At 42.0% G+C, this 19,467-nt stretch overlaps 2 protein-coding genes across 3 annotated transcripts; both read left to right on the top strand.

The window, feature by feature from the left end:
- The first annotated feature begins 3,403 nt into the window (after positions 1–3,403).
- LOC127567848 (gamma-crystallin S-1-like) lies at positions 3,404–4,737 on the top strand. Of its 2 annotated transcripts, none has more exons than XM_052010983.1 (3): positions 3,404–3,412; positions 3,518–3,760; positions 4,462–4,737. In XM_052010983.1, exons 1-3 carry the CDS (start codon positions 3,404–3,406, stop codon positions 4,735–4,737), a joined length of 528 nt encoding a protein of 175 aa, XP_051866943.1. The 2 variants fall into 2 exon arrangements, with proteins under 2 accessions (XP_051866943.1, XP_051866952.1); XM_052010992.1 differs by having other exon boundaries at positions 3,518–3,764; positions 4,469–4,737.
- Positions 4,738–9,797: 5,060 nt separating this feature from the next.
- Positions 9,798–18,502, top strand: LOC127584349 (gamma-crystallin S-1-like). The gene is made up of 3 exons (XM_052041426.1): positions 9,798–9,941; positions 12,231–12,473; positions 18,227–18,502. Exons 1-3 carry the CDS (start codon positions 9,798–9,800, stop codon positions 18,500–18,502), a joined length of 663 nt encoding a protein of 220 aa, XP_051897386.1.
- Positions 18,503–19,467: the final 965 nt, after the last annotated feature.

Here is a 19,467-nt window from a genome sequence, read left to right as displayed (position 1 = left end):
TCCTGTGATGTTGCCAATGATGGGGAGGGCTGTGCCCATGATGACCGGGCTGTGTCCACTACTCTCTGCAGTCTCTTGTGTTCCTGTGTGTTGGAGCTGCAGTACCTGGTCATGATGTAACCACTTGATCTTTCAAAAATACTTCAACCTTCTCTTTAAATACCTCAGGGATCTAGCTTCCACAACCTTTGGGGCAGGGAATTCCAGAGATTCGCCACCCTTTGTGAGAAGAAATTCCCCTGCACCTCAGTTTCAAATGACCACCCTCTTAACTTGTAGCTATGTCCCTTCATTTGAGCTTCTTCCACAAGTGGAAACACTACCCTGTCATGCCTCCTAGGATCTTACATGTTTCAGGACATGGGTTAAGGCATTTAGGATTAGATAAGGAGAACCATCTTCACTCAGAGTCTAGTGATTCTGTGGAATTCTCTGCAGCTTAAGACTATGGGGGCTAAATTACTGAATAAATCCAAGGAGAAAGAGAGATTCTCAACACAACGAGCATCTGGGGGAATGAGGAGAGAGCAGGGATATGGTAATGAGATAGAGGATCGGTCATAATCTTATTCCATGGTAAATTAGGCTCAAAGGGCTGAATGGCCTACTTGTGATCTCATATTTTAATGCTTCTATGTATTTATAACTATGTAATACTAGTTATTATATTGAAATTAAGCTGCAGACGTGGGAAATCTGAAACAAACAGAAACTGCTGGAAAAAATTCAGCAAGTCATGCAGCATTTGTTTGAAGACAGAAACATTCTGTCATCAGAAACAGTCAACGTTTCGTGCCTGTGACCCTTCTATGATTCCCTGTCTTTCTCTCAGACAATTTTTTTCCCATTTTACGGAGACACTTTTCAATAAATGCTTGACAAACAATTCTGCTACCAGAACTAATTAAAACTCTGAACTGAACTGCGAAGAGGATTGGAGTTATTGTGTCAAAGTAAAACCATCTTGGTCATGAACAATGAAATCTCCTGGTCTCTGTCTGTGTCAGTCAGCCAGCTGGTGCCTCTAATGATCTCAAAAGCAGTGAAGCACTGGGATTGAGACAGACCAAGATAAAACAGGGCATACTTCTGTTTCCCTTGATATGGTGTCTTCAGAGACATCCATTTGAAGGCTTGTCTTCTATTCCTGCAAAGGGAACATTTTATTTCTCTAACCTCACTCCGTTTATTAGTTTAACTACTTCTCTTTCTGAGCATTTATTTTATTGATTCCAATTTGAAGGAACATTTAAGGAACATACTGAGCATTTGGCAACTAAATTAATTGATGGCTGGAAGTCGCAGATGTGCATTCAATTGAATGACTCTTTGAGAGGCATTTTTAATTCAGATGTAGCTCTCTTGATTGTTAATATTTTACTCCTGTGAGTGCATTTGCCTTGCTAAAAATTAAGAGAAATAAAACGTTATTTAAAGGTTCACAAAAATCTTTGGCATTTCCACATGTTCAGCCAAAGTTTCCATATTATCTTACGACACAGAAAAAGGCCACTTGATTTTTCTCCTTTTATGAAAAAAAAACTCAATAATCTTCATTCACCTCAGAAAGATTCTAGAAAGGACAGAAATTCAAATGACGTTTGCAAAATGACCAAAGTGTTACAGAAAGAGGACCAGGGGTATTAAAAGTTAAATTGAACCAGAATAAATTTGTAAAGTATATTCTAATTATTGGCTTACAAAATGAGCCATAAATAAAATTCATTTACTACAGACAATTTGCAAACACGTTTACTTTATCCAGAATGAAGGCAAAAGGTGATATAAGAAAGAATTTGACAACAAGGTGTCCCATAAGACATGCCAGAAAGAGGAAGCCAGGTTGACACGAGTAACTATGAGTGGATAAGATTGGAGGAGGGTCAAAGACTGTTTGTGGAGGGTCAAGTTCAACAGCAGGCCTTAGCCCGCAACTTAACACTTTTGGTATCATATCCATGCAAGTTGGCACGACTTCTACTATCTGTGTAAACCTCAACTTCCTTTCACAATGGTTTATCATTTTCACTTTTAAAGGCTTGGATTGTTAAATTACATCTGAGGTAAAAGCTTCAGATTAAAGTTTGTGCCTGTGTTCATGTCAAAACTAAACATTCCACTTCTCTATCACACTTTTCACTCTTCTAACTGGAATTGTGGACAGAATTGGTAAATCCCACAGTACCCTTAGTTTGGTGGTTAACAGTTCAGCTTGAAGAATTTCACAGGGTGAACATAACTTAATTGTTGTCACTGGGATATCAGTGGGATTCTTATATCTGTCGATGGCCTCACTGAACAGAATGATGCAATATGCCTGAGAGAGGCCTCCAGGGTTGGTGGCAAAATCGTTTCAATGTTTCTTAAAGAAATATGTTTTAACAGTTTGCCAGCCAAAGCTTTAAAGTACTGTACATTTTCAGCCACTCCAGTGGAAATAAACATACAACAACGGTATTACTTCAGCTCAAAACATTGTTTAATCTGGGCGGCACAGTGGCTCAGCTGGTAGAGCCATTGCCTCACAGTGCCAGAGACCCGGGTTCAATCCTGACTTTGAGTGCTGTCTGTGTGGAGTTTGCACGTTCTCTCTTGAGCACGTGGATTTCTCTCAGGTTTCCTCTCACATGCCAAAGATGTATGGGCTGGTAGGTAGGTTGGCCACTTCAAATTAATCGGAGTGGTGGAATCTGGAGGGATGAGAATGTGGGGAGAATTAAAAAATGGGATTAACATAGGATTAGTGCAGGTGGGTGGTTGATGGTCAGTGCAGACTCAGTGGGCTGAGGAGCCTGTTTTGGTGCTGTAAGAATCTATAGCTCTGTCTCTCAAAGTGATCTCTGCACCTGAATATTGAGCAGCCATACAAGAGCAATGGGAACACACTGAGGAACTTTGTGTTAAATTAAACCCACTTATCCATGGAGTTTGATGGCACTACTTCACGTAAATTCCAATCCTACTTTAATCTTGTAAAACATTTAGGAAAAAGATATTCAATATTTAACTAAAGAGACAATAAATTTAAATTATATGCTATCTTCATCACAGTCACCACGTCCGTAAATGCAATATCTTGTGTGTCTTTCATACCCCCAGGTCCAAGAAGCATCACAAACTCTTCTTCCTCGAGACTACTTTGTGGCAGGATAAATAAAACGAAAAGTAATGTAAAAGTTAAATGAAAAGATTTGATGACTGTTCTTTTAAATATGTGCACTGGTGTTAGTTTTGCCACATATTGTATGTGATATCTTTTTTGTTCTCCTTTCTGCTGATATGCAGTCCTCAATCATCAGCAGAATCAACCATTCTTTACATTGACCTTTCAGTCCAGCATATAAATACCAGAATGCAGCAAGCAGGGCCACAATCAGTCAGTGGTTGCCTGACTAAACTCAAAATGGGAAAAGTAAGGACTGCAATTTCCATTGATGCAATGTATTTTGATGGTTATACATCGCAAAGATATCCTGATGTGATAAATTATTGATCTATACTTTCACTTTCCCCACAGATCATCTTCTACGAGGACAGGAACTTCCAGGGTCGGCACTACGAGTGCAGCACCGACTGTGCCGACCTGTCCCCTTACTTCAGCCGCTGTAACTCCATCCGCGTTGAGAGTGACTGGTGGGTGGTGTACGAGAGACCCCACTACATGGGATACCAGTATGTGCTGAGCAGAGGGGAGTATCCTGACTACCAGCGCTGGATGGGATTCAATGACAACGTCAGGTCCTGCCGCAGCTATCCTTACGTAAGTTCCAATTTTGTGATTGTTAAGAATGATATATTTTTTGCTTACGAGATCTACTTTTCATTGTGCTGCCCTTCCCTCCCTTTGTATAATGACAGAACTTCATGCTTTATTAGATGGGACACCTCAGTGATTGTACAAATTACATCAGGGGAGCTTTAATGTCAGTGTTTATTACAGATACAAAACTAATAGAGCAGTTGATTGTATCGATTAGCTGACATCGTTAGCTTACTCTTTTCCTGCATCATGTGAAATGGAAATAAAATGGCACAATAGTCTCTCGATGCATTGGGCAAACTCTTCTGCAAGGTGCCTCTATTATGAGAGGCCTAAAGACAATGGAACAGTGTCAGCTATGGCTACAACTCCACTTGACACTGTGGCTGTTGTGTTAGGAGAGCTAGGGTCAGGATAAAAATATGGAAGCAACCTCCATGTTGTCATAACTGATCTATTTAATTATTGATTCATTACGTGGAATATATTACTTCCAAACACATCAATAAATTCCACTTTCTGAACTAATTTCAATGCATCAGTTCTGCAAGCTACATTTTAGCTTGATTGGGAAAAGATTCCTTGAAGCAAAACCCTTCAATCCTGAAATACTCGGCCTTGGAATTCCGTGCAAGTGATCTGTTTTCATATTATTGTTACAGTTATGCTCTCATCAGAAAATGTATTAATTTCTATTCCAGTACCGAGGTGGAAACTACAGGATGAGGATTTACGAGAGGCCTGACTTTGGAGGGCAGATGATGGAATTCATGGACGACTGTCCCTCCGTCTACGATCGTTTCCGTTACCGTGACATTCACTCCTGCCACGTTATGGATGGTTATTGGATCTTCTATGAACAACCCAACTACAGAGGCCGACAGTACTTCCTGAGACCCGGTGAATACAGGAGATACAGTGACTGGGGTGGCTACAACTCAACCATCGGTTCCTTCAGGCACATGAGGGACTTCTAGACAGCTCTTGTAAAATATAATGTTGTCTAGAGTAAATTTTGGCAGACAAAAATAAAATGTCCTTTATTGAGCTATCAATTCAGTGCATTGAGTTTTCATGAAACCATACACAGTCTTTTCTAATACACAATTTTTCATCACAGTGATTTGACAACTTATCTTAAGTGATAATGTGGAAACAACTGCTAGAAGTGGCAGTTAAAGAGAAAATAGATATGAACTTTAATTTGCCACATTTCTAGATCTATTTACAAATATGTGCCGGTAGATAAGATGCACTGGGGTAGAAATCCATCCCTGGTCACACCCATGAGAAATAAAGGACTGCAGATGCTGGAATCTAGGTGAAAAACACAATGATGCTGGAGGAACTCAGCAGGCCAGGCAGCATCTGTGGAGAAAAGCAGGCAGTCAAGGTTTCAGGTCAACTATTTCATCTCCATGCCACTGAAACCTTCAATCATGTCTTTCACCAAGAATGCAATGTTATTTCTTTTTCACATAGATATCTAAATCTCTTTTGAAACTAACCAGCAATCCATTTCCAGTCACTGTTTCCAACAGTGCATTCTAGGTGGTCACAACTTGCTGTGTGAAAAAATTCCTTTTTAGCTCCAATATGTTTTTTTAGCCCTTTATGGAAGCACAGGTGCTGCATTGTTTCCAACCCTTAGAAGGAGGTGTACAACTGCACTCTGAACAATTGCATTTGAAGACCCGAAGCGTTGACTGCCTGCTTTTCTCCACGGATGCTGCCTGACCTGCTGAGTTCCTCCAGCATCGCTGTGTTTTTCACCTGGTCACACACATTATATGTGATGGCAGCATTGACACACTCTACTCCATTTCCAAAATTAAGTTCTAATGAATTCAGCAGAGCCATATTTTGAAAGTGAAGAACAACACAGATTTGCTACTGTAACTTGTATAGGGTGTAGATGTCCAAAGTCTAGCTCACTATGTCATTGTTTCATTGTCAGCTTCTAATATTCCAGGCTTCAATGTCAGCACAGAAATCCTTTAACTGGTCTCATTAGGTTTTGCAGCACAAGGTGCTCTTAGTTTTATTGTGAACATTCAACAGAGATTGCACCCCAAAGCCCTGATTTCAGGGAGAAAAATACACAGTGCTGTGTGTGTGACTGATGCCCAGAAAACACCTGCCATGCTGAGATGAACTGCGTACAGAAGTGTCCGGGCATTGTCCCAGTGAGTGCCATTTCACCTGGAAATGATCTCTGTAGTCATCTGGCCCAGGTGCAATCACACTCTTCTGGGCAAATTGTGCATGAGAAATGGCCGCTAATGTATTTAATTTGCGAGCTGAAGTAGCTAAATTTCCAACGCCATAAACTTTTTTTCTCAGACTGTTACAGAACCTATAGTATATTTCCCCTAAACCCTTCAGCTAAATTGAATAGCAAACTTCTAACACTCTGGTGTCCAGCTCACTACAGCAATATGGGGTTAAATAGTCAAACCACACAAACTAAAGGTTATTTTCGAATCCACAGGTTCGAATATCTTGGAAAGATCCGAATATCTTGGACCTTCAAATGCAATTGCTCACAGCGCAGTTGCACACTTCCTTCTAAGAGCTGGAAAGTATTATCAAAATACATTCATATTTACATTCACCAGTGTCCAGGAATAAACAGATCCGTTAAAGGTTAACCGGGAGTCTACAATACTATGGTCTCTTTTGTGGTTTAGCTGGAATTCTTAGCTCCCCTCCTGTCGAATGTTTCCAAAGCTTTTCTCCGCTTTACAAGTTGGTGCATTGAAGTATGTACTCAGAGCTATGACTGAAAAAATGTTGATTTAATTTATTTCTATTAGCAATCCATATAAGCATTTGAAATATTAAGATTAAGATTTCTTTATTAGTCATATGTACATTTAAACACACAGTGAAATACATCTTTGTGTAGAGTGTTCTGGGGGCAGCCCGCAAGTGTCGCCACGCTTCTGGCACCAACATAGCATGCCCACAACTTCCTAACCTGTACATCTTTGGAATGTGGGAGGAAACTGGAGCACCCGGAGAAAACCCATGCAGACGTGAGAGAACGTACAAACTCCTCAGAGACAGCGGTCAGAATTGAACCCGGGTCGCCGGTGCTGTAGTAGCGTTACGTTAACCGCTACACTACCATGCCTGCTGAGGAAGCAGGTGAAGTCCATTTCATTTGACCTGCTAATTACTGATAATGGCCTTGGCATCTTCATTTCTTGAAACTCTGATTGATTAATAAACTAAATGCAACTGCTTCTGTTGGTAGAGCAGTCTCCTAAGCTCAACCATATTCAGCTGCTGCATCAATGACCTTCCTTCCATTTAAAAGTCAGGAGTGGGAATGTTTGCAGATGCTTGCACAATGTTCAAATCCATGCATAGCTCCTCAGCAAACTCCAAGCCTGTGTGCAGCAAGATCAATATAATATTCAGGCCAGATGAGAGAGAATCTAGTACCCCCCCCTTGGCATTCAATGGTATTATCATTGCTGAGGTCCACACCGTTGACATCCTGGGGTGGGGGTGGAGGGGGTGCAGAGGGGAGGGGAGGGAAGGAGTGTCATCATTGACTGTAAATTCATCCGGACTGACCACATAGATACATGCAGTGGAGTTAGGGTTAGGTCAGTGGCTGGGTATCCTGTGATGAGTGACTCACCTCCTGACATTCCACAGCTTTTCTACCATCTACGAGGCACGTCAAAAGTCAAAGTCAAGTTTATTGTTACATGCACAAGTACGTGTATGCACAAGTGCAATGAAAAACTTACAACAGCATCACAGGCATATAGCATCAGATAAGCAGCATTCATAAGAAAAACATAAATTAAACATAAATTATACACAATTTTTACAAGAAAGAACAAAATTCAAACAAAACAAAAACAAGGTTAATTGTGTGCAAAGTGATGAAAATGGTCACAATGTGCTATACTGAGGTAGTGATTAGGGTTGTGCAGGTTGGTTCAAGAACCGAATGGTTGAAGGAAAGTAGCTGTCCTTGAAGCTGGTGGTGTGGGACTTCAGGCTTCTGTAGCTCCTGCCCAATGGTAGCTACGAGGAGGTGGCATGACCTGGATTGTGGGGATCTTTGATGATGGATATTGTCTTCTTGAGGCAGTGCCTCATGTATATATTACTGACGGTGGGAAGGGATATGCCCACGATGTCTTGGGCTGAGTCCACTACTTTCTGCAGCTTCTTATGCTCCTGCACATTTGAATTGCTGTACCAGACCATGATGCAACCAGTCACGATACTTTCAACAGTACATCTGTTCAACAGTACATCACGAATGTGGTGGGATACTCTCCACTTGCCTGGCTGAATGCAGCTCCAACAACTCTCAAGAAACTTGACACTATCCAGGACAAAGTAGCCAACTTGATCAGCACTTCATCAATCATCCTAAATATTCAATGCTGTCATCGATGCATAGTGGCTGCAGTGTGTACCATCTACAAAATGCACTGCAGAAACTCACCCAGGCTGCTCTGACAATACTTCCCAAATCTGTGACCTCTGCAGGAAAAGGACAGGAAAACACCACCACCTTCCGCTTTATGTCACACAGCTCCCTGATTTGGAAATCTATCACTTGTCCTTCATCGCTGCTGGGTCTAAGTCCTGGAACTCACTGCCCAACAACTTTGTGGGAGTACCTGCACCAGAACAACTGCAGGGATTCAGGAAGGTGGCTCACCACCACATTCTCAAGGGTAGTTAGGGATGGGTAATAACTGCCGGGCTTGCCAGTAACACCCAGATCATGAGAAACGAATACACTTTTTAAAAAACATGCTGCTTGCAAATAATAGTTAAGTCAATTTTGTTAAAAAAAGTAACAAAATAAACAATGTTGCTTCCTTGCATGATTTTTTTAACAGTAGGAACTGTTCCCTGTATTTTTTTTTGTTGATCAATTTAGCAAACGATAGACATGAGTATGATTTATGTCAACTTTTACACTTGTTCAAGATTAAACTTAAAGTAACACTTCCTAAAAGGCTAAAATTAAAATTGAATTAACGGGACATTCATTGCTGTTTGAGACTTGCTGTGTACAAAATGGCTGTCTATTCAGCTACAAAACCACAGTAATTGCACTGCATAAAATAATCCATAGGGTGTTTTGGAATGATCTTGTGCAGCATCTTAAGGTGCTATATAAATGCTCTAATTATTCACAGAATTTGTACATCAGCTTCTTGTTAAAACAGATTTATTGTCTGAAAGCATCATAAAAAATTTGGATCAATGGGATAAAATCTGATCTATTTAGAGGAAACATAATTTTCTTGCACTCTCTCAGAAACATAACTTTTAACTGGATTGACGACTGATGCATGGCAGTCTGATCATTTATCTTTGAGCCTTTCACATTGTTAGTTCAGAGCCTCAGGTAAGATGCTACTTGAAAATAAAATTATATTATTCCCTAAGAAATTCTTAGTGCAAAAAAAAACCCAAACAGATACTATGATCTGTCGGGGTAGGCTAGCAAAGTGGACAATATTATTCAGAGCCAATAAAAGCATTTCTGAAAAAATAAAAATGTAATTTACCTCAGGCATGCATTTTGCTTGTGTTCCAAAATATATTAAAGTTAACTTCATCCAAGTAATTCACGTCTTGCATCCTGATTACTTATAAAGCAAAAATGTCCTCCACCATCATGTGAGTTATGAATCCAAGATTTCTAAAACATTATCACTGTTTCTCTCTCCACAGATGTTGCTCGACTTGTTGCATATTTTCAACATTTTTGGTTCTAATTTTGCCTTTCCAGCACCTGCAGTATTCTTCTTCATCATCTCAAATTTCTATCACTAGTACATGGTGTGATAGAGCAATCCGACCTTCACCCAAAATGGGACAAAGTAGGACGAGTGAAACCTCTATGTTCTGAACCTGGTTGGATTTAGCCCTGAGCTTAACTTGGCTTCCACCCTTAATTAACTGCTGCTAGCAAGCCACTAGCATCAGATGAGGGCTAGGCTGCTGCTCATGGGTTGGGGATGGAAGGAGTCTGCTGGATCTTACCATGGCAATGTGCTTGGAACTGGTAGTAAATCCCAGGAAGGTCTTCAGAGAGGCTGGGTGCAACCCAGAGACTGTTGATCCAGGTGGAATACTCCGATTTTTCCAGGGACCACAGAAAGAGAAACTGGATATTTCCTGGCACTTGGTTTAAGTAGCCTTCAGGAGTCTTCTTTTAAAGGCCCTGGAAAAGCTGCTCAACAGCTGGAGCAGTGAAGCAGATATGAGGTGCAAGGTCTAGTTATCTTTCCCTGAATTTTGCATTTGGGACCCTGCAACCTTCAGTTTGGGATCCTTCAGAGAGGCTGGGTGCAATCTGGAAACTGTTGATCCAGGCGGAATGCTCCTACGTTTCCAGCGACTACAGAAGCAGATACTGTATATTTCCTGTTTTTTTATTTTTAAATTTGCATATTTAATAAGCCTTGCGCTTTATTCAAATGCGCCTTCTGGGTGATGAGAGGATGGATGAGCAATTATGGCACGTCTTTTGCTTCATGCATAGTTTGGGTATTACAGAATCTACTTCAAAACTCAGAGGGCTTACCCCAACTTTAGGTCAGATTAACAGGTGGCTTAAATATCTCCTCCTTGATATAGCCATTTAGCTACTCTCAAACTGAAAGATGAGTAGGAAGTCTAACTGGGCCATCTTGACTTTTGCTTTATGCACCATGGCATGGAGTACAAGAACAATGATGAGGCTTTATAAAGCATTGGCTTAGCCACAACTGAAGCAATTCCGGATGCCATCATTCAGGAAGGATGTAAAGGCCTTAATAGGGATCCAGGAAAGATTTACAAGATCATTCCGGGGATGAGGGACTTTAGTTACATGGATCGACTGCAGAAGCTGGGATTATTGTCCTTGGAACAGAGGAGACTGAGCGGAGATCTGATAGCAGTCTTTAAAATCATAGAGAAGATAGAGAGAAACTGTTCTCAGTGGCATAACTCGCATGATGGTGGAAGTCAATGCCCAGAGGACATAGAAGGAAAAGGATTGGCGAAAGAACCAAAAGTGACCTGAGGAAAAGTTTTGTTACATGATGAGTGGTTAGAATCTGGATTATACCACCAGGGCGGGAAATTGTAGCAGATCCGATTGTATCAACTGGATAAATACTTGAAAGAATTTGCTGGTTGCAGGAAGGAGGGGAAGAGGTAGGAGCAGCTCAATTTCTCTTCCAGGGAGTTGGCATGGATGATGGGCTGAATGGCTTTCTCCCATGCTGTAACCCTTCTGTGATTCTACAATCCATGGATAAAAACTCTACAGTTTCCCACCACAGCAAACTTACTGCATCATTTAATGTAGCTGAGATAGTACACAGCTCTGTAAATTCCTGGCCATCCCTGCTAGCCATGTAACATTGGTGGCTTATTCTGCTGGACTGTAATAGTAAACAGCTTTCACTGTTCTTTCCCAGCTCTCACTGGATTTATTCAGCAGCAATAACCACACCTTCTCCTCTGTGTTAATTCTGGCTTAGTCCTGTCAAAGACATCTTTGAATTAATTCCTATCTCACTTTGGTTTACATGTGAACTACAAGTTTCAGAGAATCTTCCAATGAGTAAAAAAATATTGAGCCTCATGCGTGAAGTGTCTTTAGAACTTTTTTAAAAGAAGCCCTGTCCACAAACGTCATTTAAATTTGGAATTGACATAAAAGTCTCACAGTGGAAATACCACTGAGATGTATCAGGGTTTGTTTGTCACCAAGAAGTGAATGATCAAGTTGTTTCAATTTTATTTTACAAGCAATTTTATTGACCATTTCTTTCTGACAACATTGAACAAGTTAAAAGCAAATTCCTAAAAAAACAATATTGTTCCAAGACATTCTTGGCATTTATTACCAATCCCGTCTAGTCTTTTGGTACCTCATGTTCCACCACAACCATTCTCCCTGTCTTGTGCCACCATCTCTCCAATCCCTAATTAGTGTAAATGTGTGGTTGATGGTCGGCTAGGATACGTGTGGGCCGAAAGGCCTGTTTCCATGTTTTACCTCTCTATGGCTCTATGATTCTATGACATATCTCGACACTGCGGCTTTTTTTGAAAATCTAGAATGATTCCCAGTGTAGAAAGAAAAAGGCTTATTTACTGCGTTAGACAATTAAAATGACATGGCTGCAAAACAAAAAAGGATCACTGACGCATCAGGTATCCTCAGGTGCTTTTTCAGCATTCATGGGACAAATGTTGTTTTCCTGCTGATGTTGGGCTCTGCTCCATTTACATTACAAAAGCATTGCTGGAAAAGCCTTTCTGCCCAATATATAAATACCAAGTTACAGCCACGTGTAGTCAGTTAGTCACTGACTGTGTACTACAATGGGAAAGGCAAGACCACATTTCCTTTTGCGAATTATATTGCCATCATCGTGTGTCCTGTAATCTGATTCAAGCTGTTTATTTTTCTCTGCAGATCATCTTCTACGAGGACAGGAACTTCCAGGGTCGGTGCCATGAGTGCAGCACTGACTGTGCTGACCTGTCCCCTTACTTCAGCCGCTGTAACTCCATCCGCGTTGAGAGTGACTGGTGGGTGGTGTATGAGAGACCCCACTACATGGGATACCAGTATGTGCTGAGCAGGGGGGACTATCCTGACTACCAGCGCTGGATGGGATTCAATGACAGCATTGGATCATGTCGCAGCTACCCTTCCGTAAGTTACAGTTTATGATTGGTGTATTCCAAGTCACTTGACACACTGCTAGAAAATGACCAGCACTTGCAAGAATTAAACTTGTGCATGGTCTTTGTGGGAGTAACTGTGACCCTCTTGGCACAGTCACTTGGATTCCTGCCGTCAAGTCCTTCAAAATCAGGTTACATTGGAGCTGTGATGATGTTTTGAGGTTCTGCATCACGGTGAGTCGTGCAAAAAAAAGGCTTCTGTGGAAAAGACTTCTCGTTTTCTGATCTGTTATGCTGATGTGCATGCTGGATTTAGCTTCTAGGATTTTGAGACAAGTTGGAGGTCAGTAGATATTAGTTAAAAGATTTGTCAACAGAAATGAAGTTGGCATAGGAAAGTGGTGAATCTGGCACGAGGGCTGAATGCCCTATTTGTACTTGTGCTTTTGACAGATGGAGCTGTTTCATAGAACCGTAGAACCATAGAACAATACAGCACAATACAGGCCCTTCGGCCCACCATGTTGTGCCGACCTTTAAACAATGCCTAAGACTATCTAACCCCTTCCTCCCACATATCCCTCTATTTTAAATTCCTCCATATGTTTATCTAACAATCTCTTGAACTTGACCAATGTATCAGCCTCCACCACCACCCCAGGCAGCGCATTCCATGCACCAACCACTCTCTGGGTGAAAAACCTCCCTATGATATCTCCCTTGAACTTCCCACCCATTACCTTAAAGCCATGCCCTCTTGTATTGAGCATTGGTACCCTGGGAAAGAGGCGCTGGCTGTCCACTCTATCTATTCCCCATAATATTTTGTATACCTCTATCATGTCTCCCCTCATCCTCCTTCTCTCCAATGAGTAAAGCCCTAGCTCCTTTAGTCTCTCCTCATAATCCATACTCTCTAATCCAGGCAGTTTCCTGATAAATCTCCTCTACACCCTTTCCAATGCCTCCACATCCTTCCTATAATGAGGTGACTAGAAATGGAAACAGTACTCCAAGTGTGGTCTAACCAGAGTTTTGTAGAGCCTCATCATTACCTCGCGGCTCTTATGCTCGATCCCACGACTTATGAAAGCTAACATCCCATAAGCTTTCTTAACTACCCTATCCACCTGTGAGGCAACTTTCAGTGACCTGTGGATATGAACCCCCAGATCCCTCTGCTCCTCCACACTCCCCAGAATCCTGCCATTAACCTTGTACTCCGCCTTGGAGTTAGTCCTTCCAATGTGTACCACCTCACACTTCTCTGGATTGAACTCCATCTGCCACTTCTCAGCCCAGCTCTGGATCCCTCTGTGACAGCCCTCCACACTATCTACAATACCACTGACCTTTGTGTTGTCTGCAAACTTGTTAACCCACCCTTCCACCCCCTCATCCAAGTCATTAATAAATATCACGAAAAGTAGAGGTCCCAGAACTGATGCTTGTGGGACACCACTAGTCACAGCCCTCCAATCTGAATGCACTCCCTCCACCACAACCGCCTGCTTTCTACAAGCAAGCCAATTCTGAGTCCACACAGCCAAGCCTCCCTGGATCCCTTGCCCTCTGACCTTCTGAAGATGCCTACCATGTGGAATCTTGTCAAACGCCTTACTAAAATCCATGTAGACCACATCTATTGTACTACCCTCATCAATCTTCCTAGTCACCTCCTCAAAGAACCCTATCAGGCTTGTGAGGCAAGATCTTTCCTTCACAAAGCCATGCTGGCTGTCCCTAATCAGTCCATGATTCTCTAAATGCTCATAGATTCTATCTCTTAGAATCCTTTCTAACAGCTTGCCCACCACAGATATAAGGCTCACTGGTCTGTAATTCTACCTTTTTTGACTAAGGGGACAACATTTGCCACACTCCAATCCTGCAGTACCATTCCCCTGGACAACGAGGACTCAAAGATCCTAGCCAACGGTTCAGCAATCTCCTCCCTCGCCTCGCGAAGCAGCCTGGGGAATATTCTGTCAGGCCCTGGGGACTTAACTGTCCTAATATTTTCTAACAGCTCCAACACATCCTCTCTCTTGATATCTACATGCTCTAGAACATTAACCTTGCCAACACTGTCCTCAGCGTCATCAAGACCCCTCTCCTTGGTGAATACTGAAGAGAAGTATTCATTGAGAACCTCACCTACTTCCACAGCTTCCAGGCACATCTTTCCACCTTAGTCTCTAATCGGACCTACCTTTACTCTTGTCATTCTTCTGCTCTTCACGTACGAGAAAAAAGCCTTGGGATTCTCCTTAACCCTCCTTGCCAAAGCCTTTTCATAACCTCTTCTTGCTCTCCTCAGGCCCTTCTTAAGTTGCTTCCTTGCTACTCTATATTCCTCACGAGCACTATCTGATCCTTGCTGCTTACAGCTTATGTATGCTGCCTTCTTCTTCCTAACTAGTTGTTCCACCTCTCTTGTCACCCATGGTTCCTTCACCCTGCCATTCTTTCTCTGCCTCACTGGGACAAATTTATCCCTAACATCCTGCAAGAGATCCCTGAACATCGACCACATCTCCACAGTACATTTCCTTTCAAAACTGTCATCCCAATTTACACTCTCAAGTTCTCGCCTTATAGCCTCATAATTTGCCTTTCCCCAATTAAATATCTTCCCGTCCTCTTTGCTCCTATCCTTGTCCGTGACAATGCTAAAGGTTATGGAGCAATGGTCGCTGTCCCCCAAATGCTCCCCCACCGAGAGATCTGTCACCTGATCCGGTTCATTACCTAATACTAGATCTAATATGGCATTCCCTCTAGTCGGTCTGTCAACATACTGTGACAGGAATCCATCCCGGACACACTTAACAAACTCTGCCCCGTCTAAACCTTTGGCACTAAGCAGGTGCCAATCAATATTTGGGAAGTTGAAGTCTCCCATGATAACAATCCTGTTATTTTTGCACCTTTCCAAAATCTACCTCCCAAAATCTGTTTCCTTGGTTGTGAGGCCACTACGTAAAGATGATCAGTGGTAGCCTTGAAGGGGTATCGAGGAAATACTTTTGTCCCCTCGGGTAGTGGGTGTTTGAGATGTGACAGAGATGGTGATGGAAACTCTCACTGCATTTACACGAGCAGATGATCAGGGGCAATGTGAGGAGGCGCAGGGTGGTGAGCTGCCACGCCAGGTATGGTGAAGCACAGGCAGGCTGAGAAGGCAGATAAGATAAGATTTCTTTATTAGTCACGTGTACATCGAAACACACAGTGAGATGCACCTTTTGCGTAGAGTGTTCTGGGGGCAGCCTGCAAGTGTCGCCACTCTTCCAGCGCCAACATAGCATGACCACAACTTCCTAACCCATAGGTCTTTGGAATGGGGGAAGAAACCGGAGCACCTGGAGGAAACCCACACAGACACGGGGAGAACATACAAACTCATTACAGACAGCTCAATACAGAATTAGTACAGCTCAGTACAGTACAGCTCAGTATAGCTCAGTACAGTACAGCTCAGTACAGCTCAGTACAGACAAACTCAGTACAGAATTGAAGCGGGTCGCTGGCGCTGTAATCACATTACGCTAACCACTACACTACCATGCCTGTAAAGCACAGTACTGTAGAGGCAGAGCGAAGCGAGAGCAAACTACGTAGGGCAGAGAGGTAGTGGGCGGCAAAGGGGAATATAGAGGTGATAGGATGACCCAGGGTGCAGTTCAAGCCGACCTGACGGCGATGGCCCAGCAGAGCTCAAGCGGACTTGAAGGGGACACACCAGGGTAGAGCTCAAGTGAACTTGGAAGTGAGAGGGCAGAGCGCAGCTCCTTTAAGGGAGATGGCAGAGCGGACTGTGTAGAGTGGTGCGGGAGCAGGGATGGAGAGAATTCCCCAAGAATGGGGAGAAGCAAGATAGACAATGGCTCAGCTCTAAGGGGGATGTTCACGGACAGAGAAACGGTGTGTGGATTGGGAAGTTCATGAGCACATCAACTAACGTGGCAGGATATATCAAGTGTTGTTAGCAAAACGTGTGTCATCTTGGGCTCCATAAATAGAGGCATTAAATACAGAGCAGGAAAGTTATGCTGAATCAAAAAGAAAAAAAATTCTGCAGGTGCCGGGATCTGAAATAAAAACAGAAAATGCAGGAAAAACACATTCGGTCCAGCAGCAACTGTGACAAGAGAAACAACGTTAACATTTAGGGTCATTGACCTTTTATGCTGAACCTTTATTAAGGTCTACACACCAGATGCTGGAGGAACTCAGCCAGTCAGGCAGCATCTGCCAGTCCAGACGAAGGGTCTCGACCTGAAACGTCGACTGTCCATTTCCCTCTACAGATGCTGCCTGACCTGTTAAGTTCTTCCTGCATCTTGTTTGTTGCTCCAGATTCCAGCATCTGCAGTCTCTTGTGTTTCCTTTATGAAGGTCCTGTTGGGCCACGTAGATTATTTGGTCAGTTTGTGCTACTTTTATAGAACATCATGTGTACACCTGGACATTGATGGCTGAGATTTCTGTAAAACAAAAAAAATAATAAAAAAAGAAACATGGATAGGAAAGGTTCAGAGGGATATGGATCAAATGCAAGCAAATGGGAGATGGGCATTTTGGCTGGCATGGATGAGTTGGGCCAAAGAGTCTGTTTCTGTGCTGTATGACTCTATGACTCACTTGATGTGCTGAACCCACCAAGCACAGGGAAATAGGATTGGACAGAAAAGAACTTTGACTATCTTCTCCTTTCACACCATAAATTTTCATGAACCTGTACAGAGTTGGCTCATGATAAAACATCAATCTAATTCACTGAATCATGCTGTTCGTGGACTGGATTATAAAATTCTGCCTTTTTAATTGCATGATTTCACAGAACCACAGTAAGGTTAAAGCATGGAATGAGGCTGTTTGGCCCATTGAATCCATGTTAGCTCTATGTTGGAGTAATCCGGTTTTGCCATTCCTCTCTCCTCTCCCAATAACTTGCAAATTCTTTCAAGATCATCTGCTTCACTTCTGTCAGTTAATGAGAACCAACAAAATAAGTCAGGCCGTATGTGATACCTAGGATGAAATGAGTGATGATTGTTTTATTGTTTCCAACAATCATACCCTATGTGGAGTTATGTTTACTGTTCTGACAGAGAGGAAGTGAGGAATGAGCTATCTGAAGCCCTCAGATAAATTTGCATCCTCTTTTAGATTAAGAATCCAGCCTATTTACAAACACAGATCAGCACTTACGTACATTTGTCATGATCCTTTAATTAAAGTTGCACATTAATTGCATAATGCTACCTCTAAGTGAAAGTAAATTCAGTAAGCTTTGTTCTTTTAAGTAACACTATCCTCAGAAGCCCAAAATACACTCTTCAATCAGGTATCATACTTTTTAGATATGCAAAAGATGCATCTACATCTGAATCATAATTATGATATTATTTCTATCAGACACATTTTCACGTGATTATATTGAGCATGCATTAAAATCCTTAAAATACCTTTCATTTGATCAACAGGCAAAATTTATTTTCTTTTATATATTCGTGAAATTGTATGGTTCTTAGCTGTCTTCTGTAGAAGCTGTGAACTACATCGACCTTAGATCATAATTGACTATGGTTTAACTGCTATCAATGTAGAGATAAATGTTGTCTGTTTTATTTCATTAGCGATGGACTGGAAATATAATTAATTCTTGATCATTACTGAGGCTTGATATTACTGCATCTATCTATAAGGTCTATATTAATTATAGGCATTTTTGACATCATTATATTAAAGATGCATTAAAATCCTTTTTTCCAGTACCGAGGAGGTACCTACAGAATGAGGATTTATGAGAGGCCTGACTTTGGAGGGCAGATGATGGAATTCATGGACGACTGCCCCTCTGTCTACGACCGTTTCCGTTACCATGACATCCACTCCTGCCAGGTGATGGACGGTTACTGGATCTTCTATGAACATCCCAACTACAGAGGCCGACAGTACTTCATGAGACGCGGTGAATACAGGAGATACAGTGACTGGGGCGGATACAACTCAACTGTTGGGTCCTTCAGGCGCATGAGGGACTTCTAGTTTAATCTCAATGCGCAGGATGTTATTCTGAGAAAGTATTTCAGAAAATAAAATATGCTTTGCAAGACCATTGTCATTGGAACTCATTTATTTTCATTTGCTATAAAATACACAAAATAGCAATGGTACTTGAGTCTCATGAGAAGGCTTTGAACCACATTAACCTTAACTCATGATTGGTTCTCGTCTTAGCTGCTATCAATGTAGAGATAAATTTTATCCAGGATTTTAAACAGTGGACACATAATTCATTATGGTTATGGATTGCTGCTCTTATCATAGCGAGATACAACATGGAAACAGGCCCTTCGGCCCACTGAGTCAGTTCCAACCATCAACCGCCCACTTACACTAATCCTTCATTGATCCCATTTTTAAAAATCTCCACATTTTCTCATCATTTCCCCCTAGTTGTGACTCACCTGCACACTTGGGACAACTTACAATGGCCGGTTAACTTACCAACCAGCACACCCTTGGAATATAGAAGGAAACCAGAGCACCTGGACAAAAAAGCCCATGTGGTTAGAAGGAGAATATGCAAACCCCACATAGACAACACCCCAGGTTGCTGGTGCTGTGAGGCAGAGGTTCTACCAGCTGCACCACTGCACTGCCCATGTCAACCTGTTGCAAAATGTATACGTACCCTCCATTCCTTCATCAATGTCTTAAAGACATTAATAAACTAAAGGCCAAAGATTCCAATAAATCCCTTGACAAGAACTCTTGTCACAATCAGAGAGAATCCCTTTTTCCCAACACTGTCTCCTTCCCAATTAAGTTCCAGCCATGTTGCAAGGATACTTCCAATTCCAATCAGTTTTATTTTGATTATGATTTGTGAGAGATAATTGCATGTTGGAAGCTTACACTGACACCTGTCCATCATGCAAGTGATCTCTATCAAAATTCAACTGGATTATGGGATCAATTGTATCTCTTCCAAATCCATGCCCTTGTTG

The sequence above is a fragment of the Pristis pectinata genome, chromosome 1, assembly GCF_009764475.1.
Source record: "Pristis pectinata isolate sPriPec2 chromosome 1, sPriPec2.1.pri, whole genome shotgun sequence".
Classification (NCBI taxonomy): Eukaryota; Metazoa; Chordata; class Chondrichthyes; order Rhinopristiformes; family Pristidae; genus Pristis; species Pristis pectinata.
The sequence above is the reverse complement of the archived record's forward strand: the minus strand, read 5'-3'. Positions and strand labels throughout refer to the sequence as shown.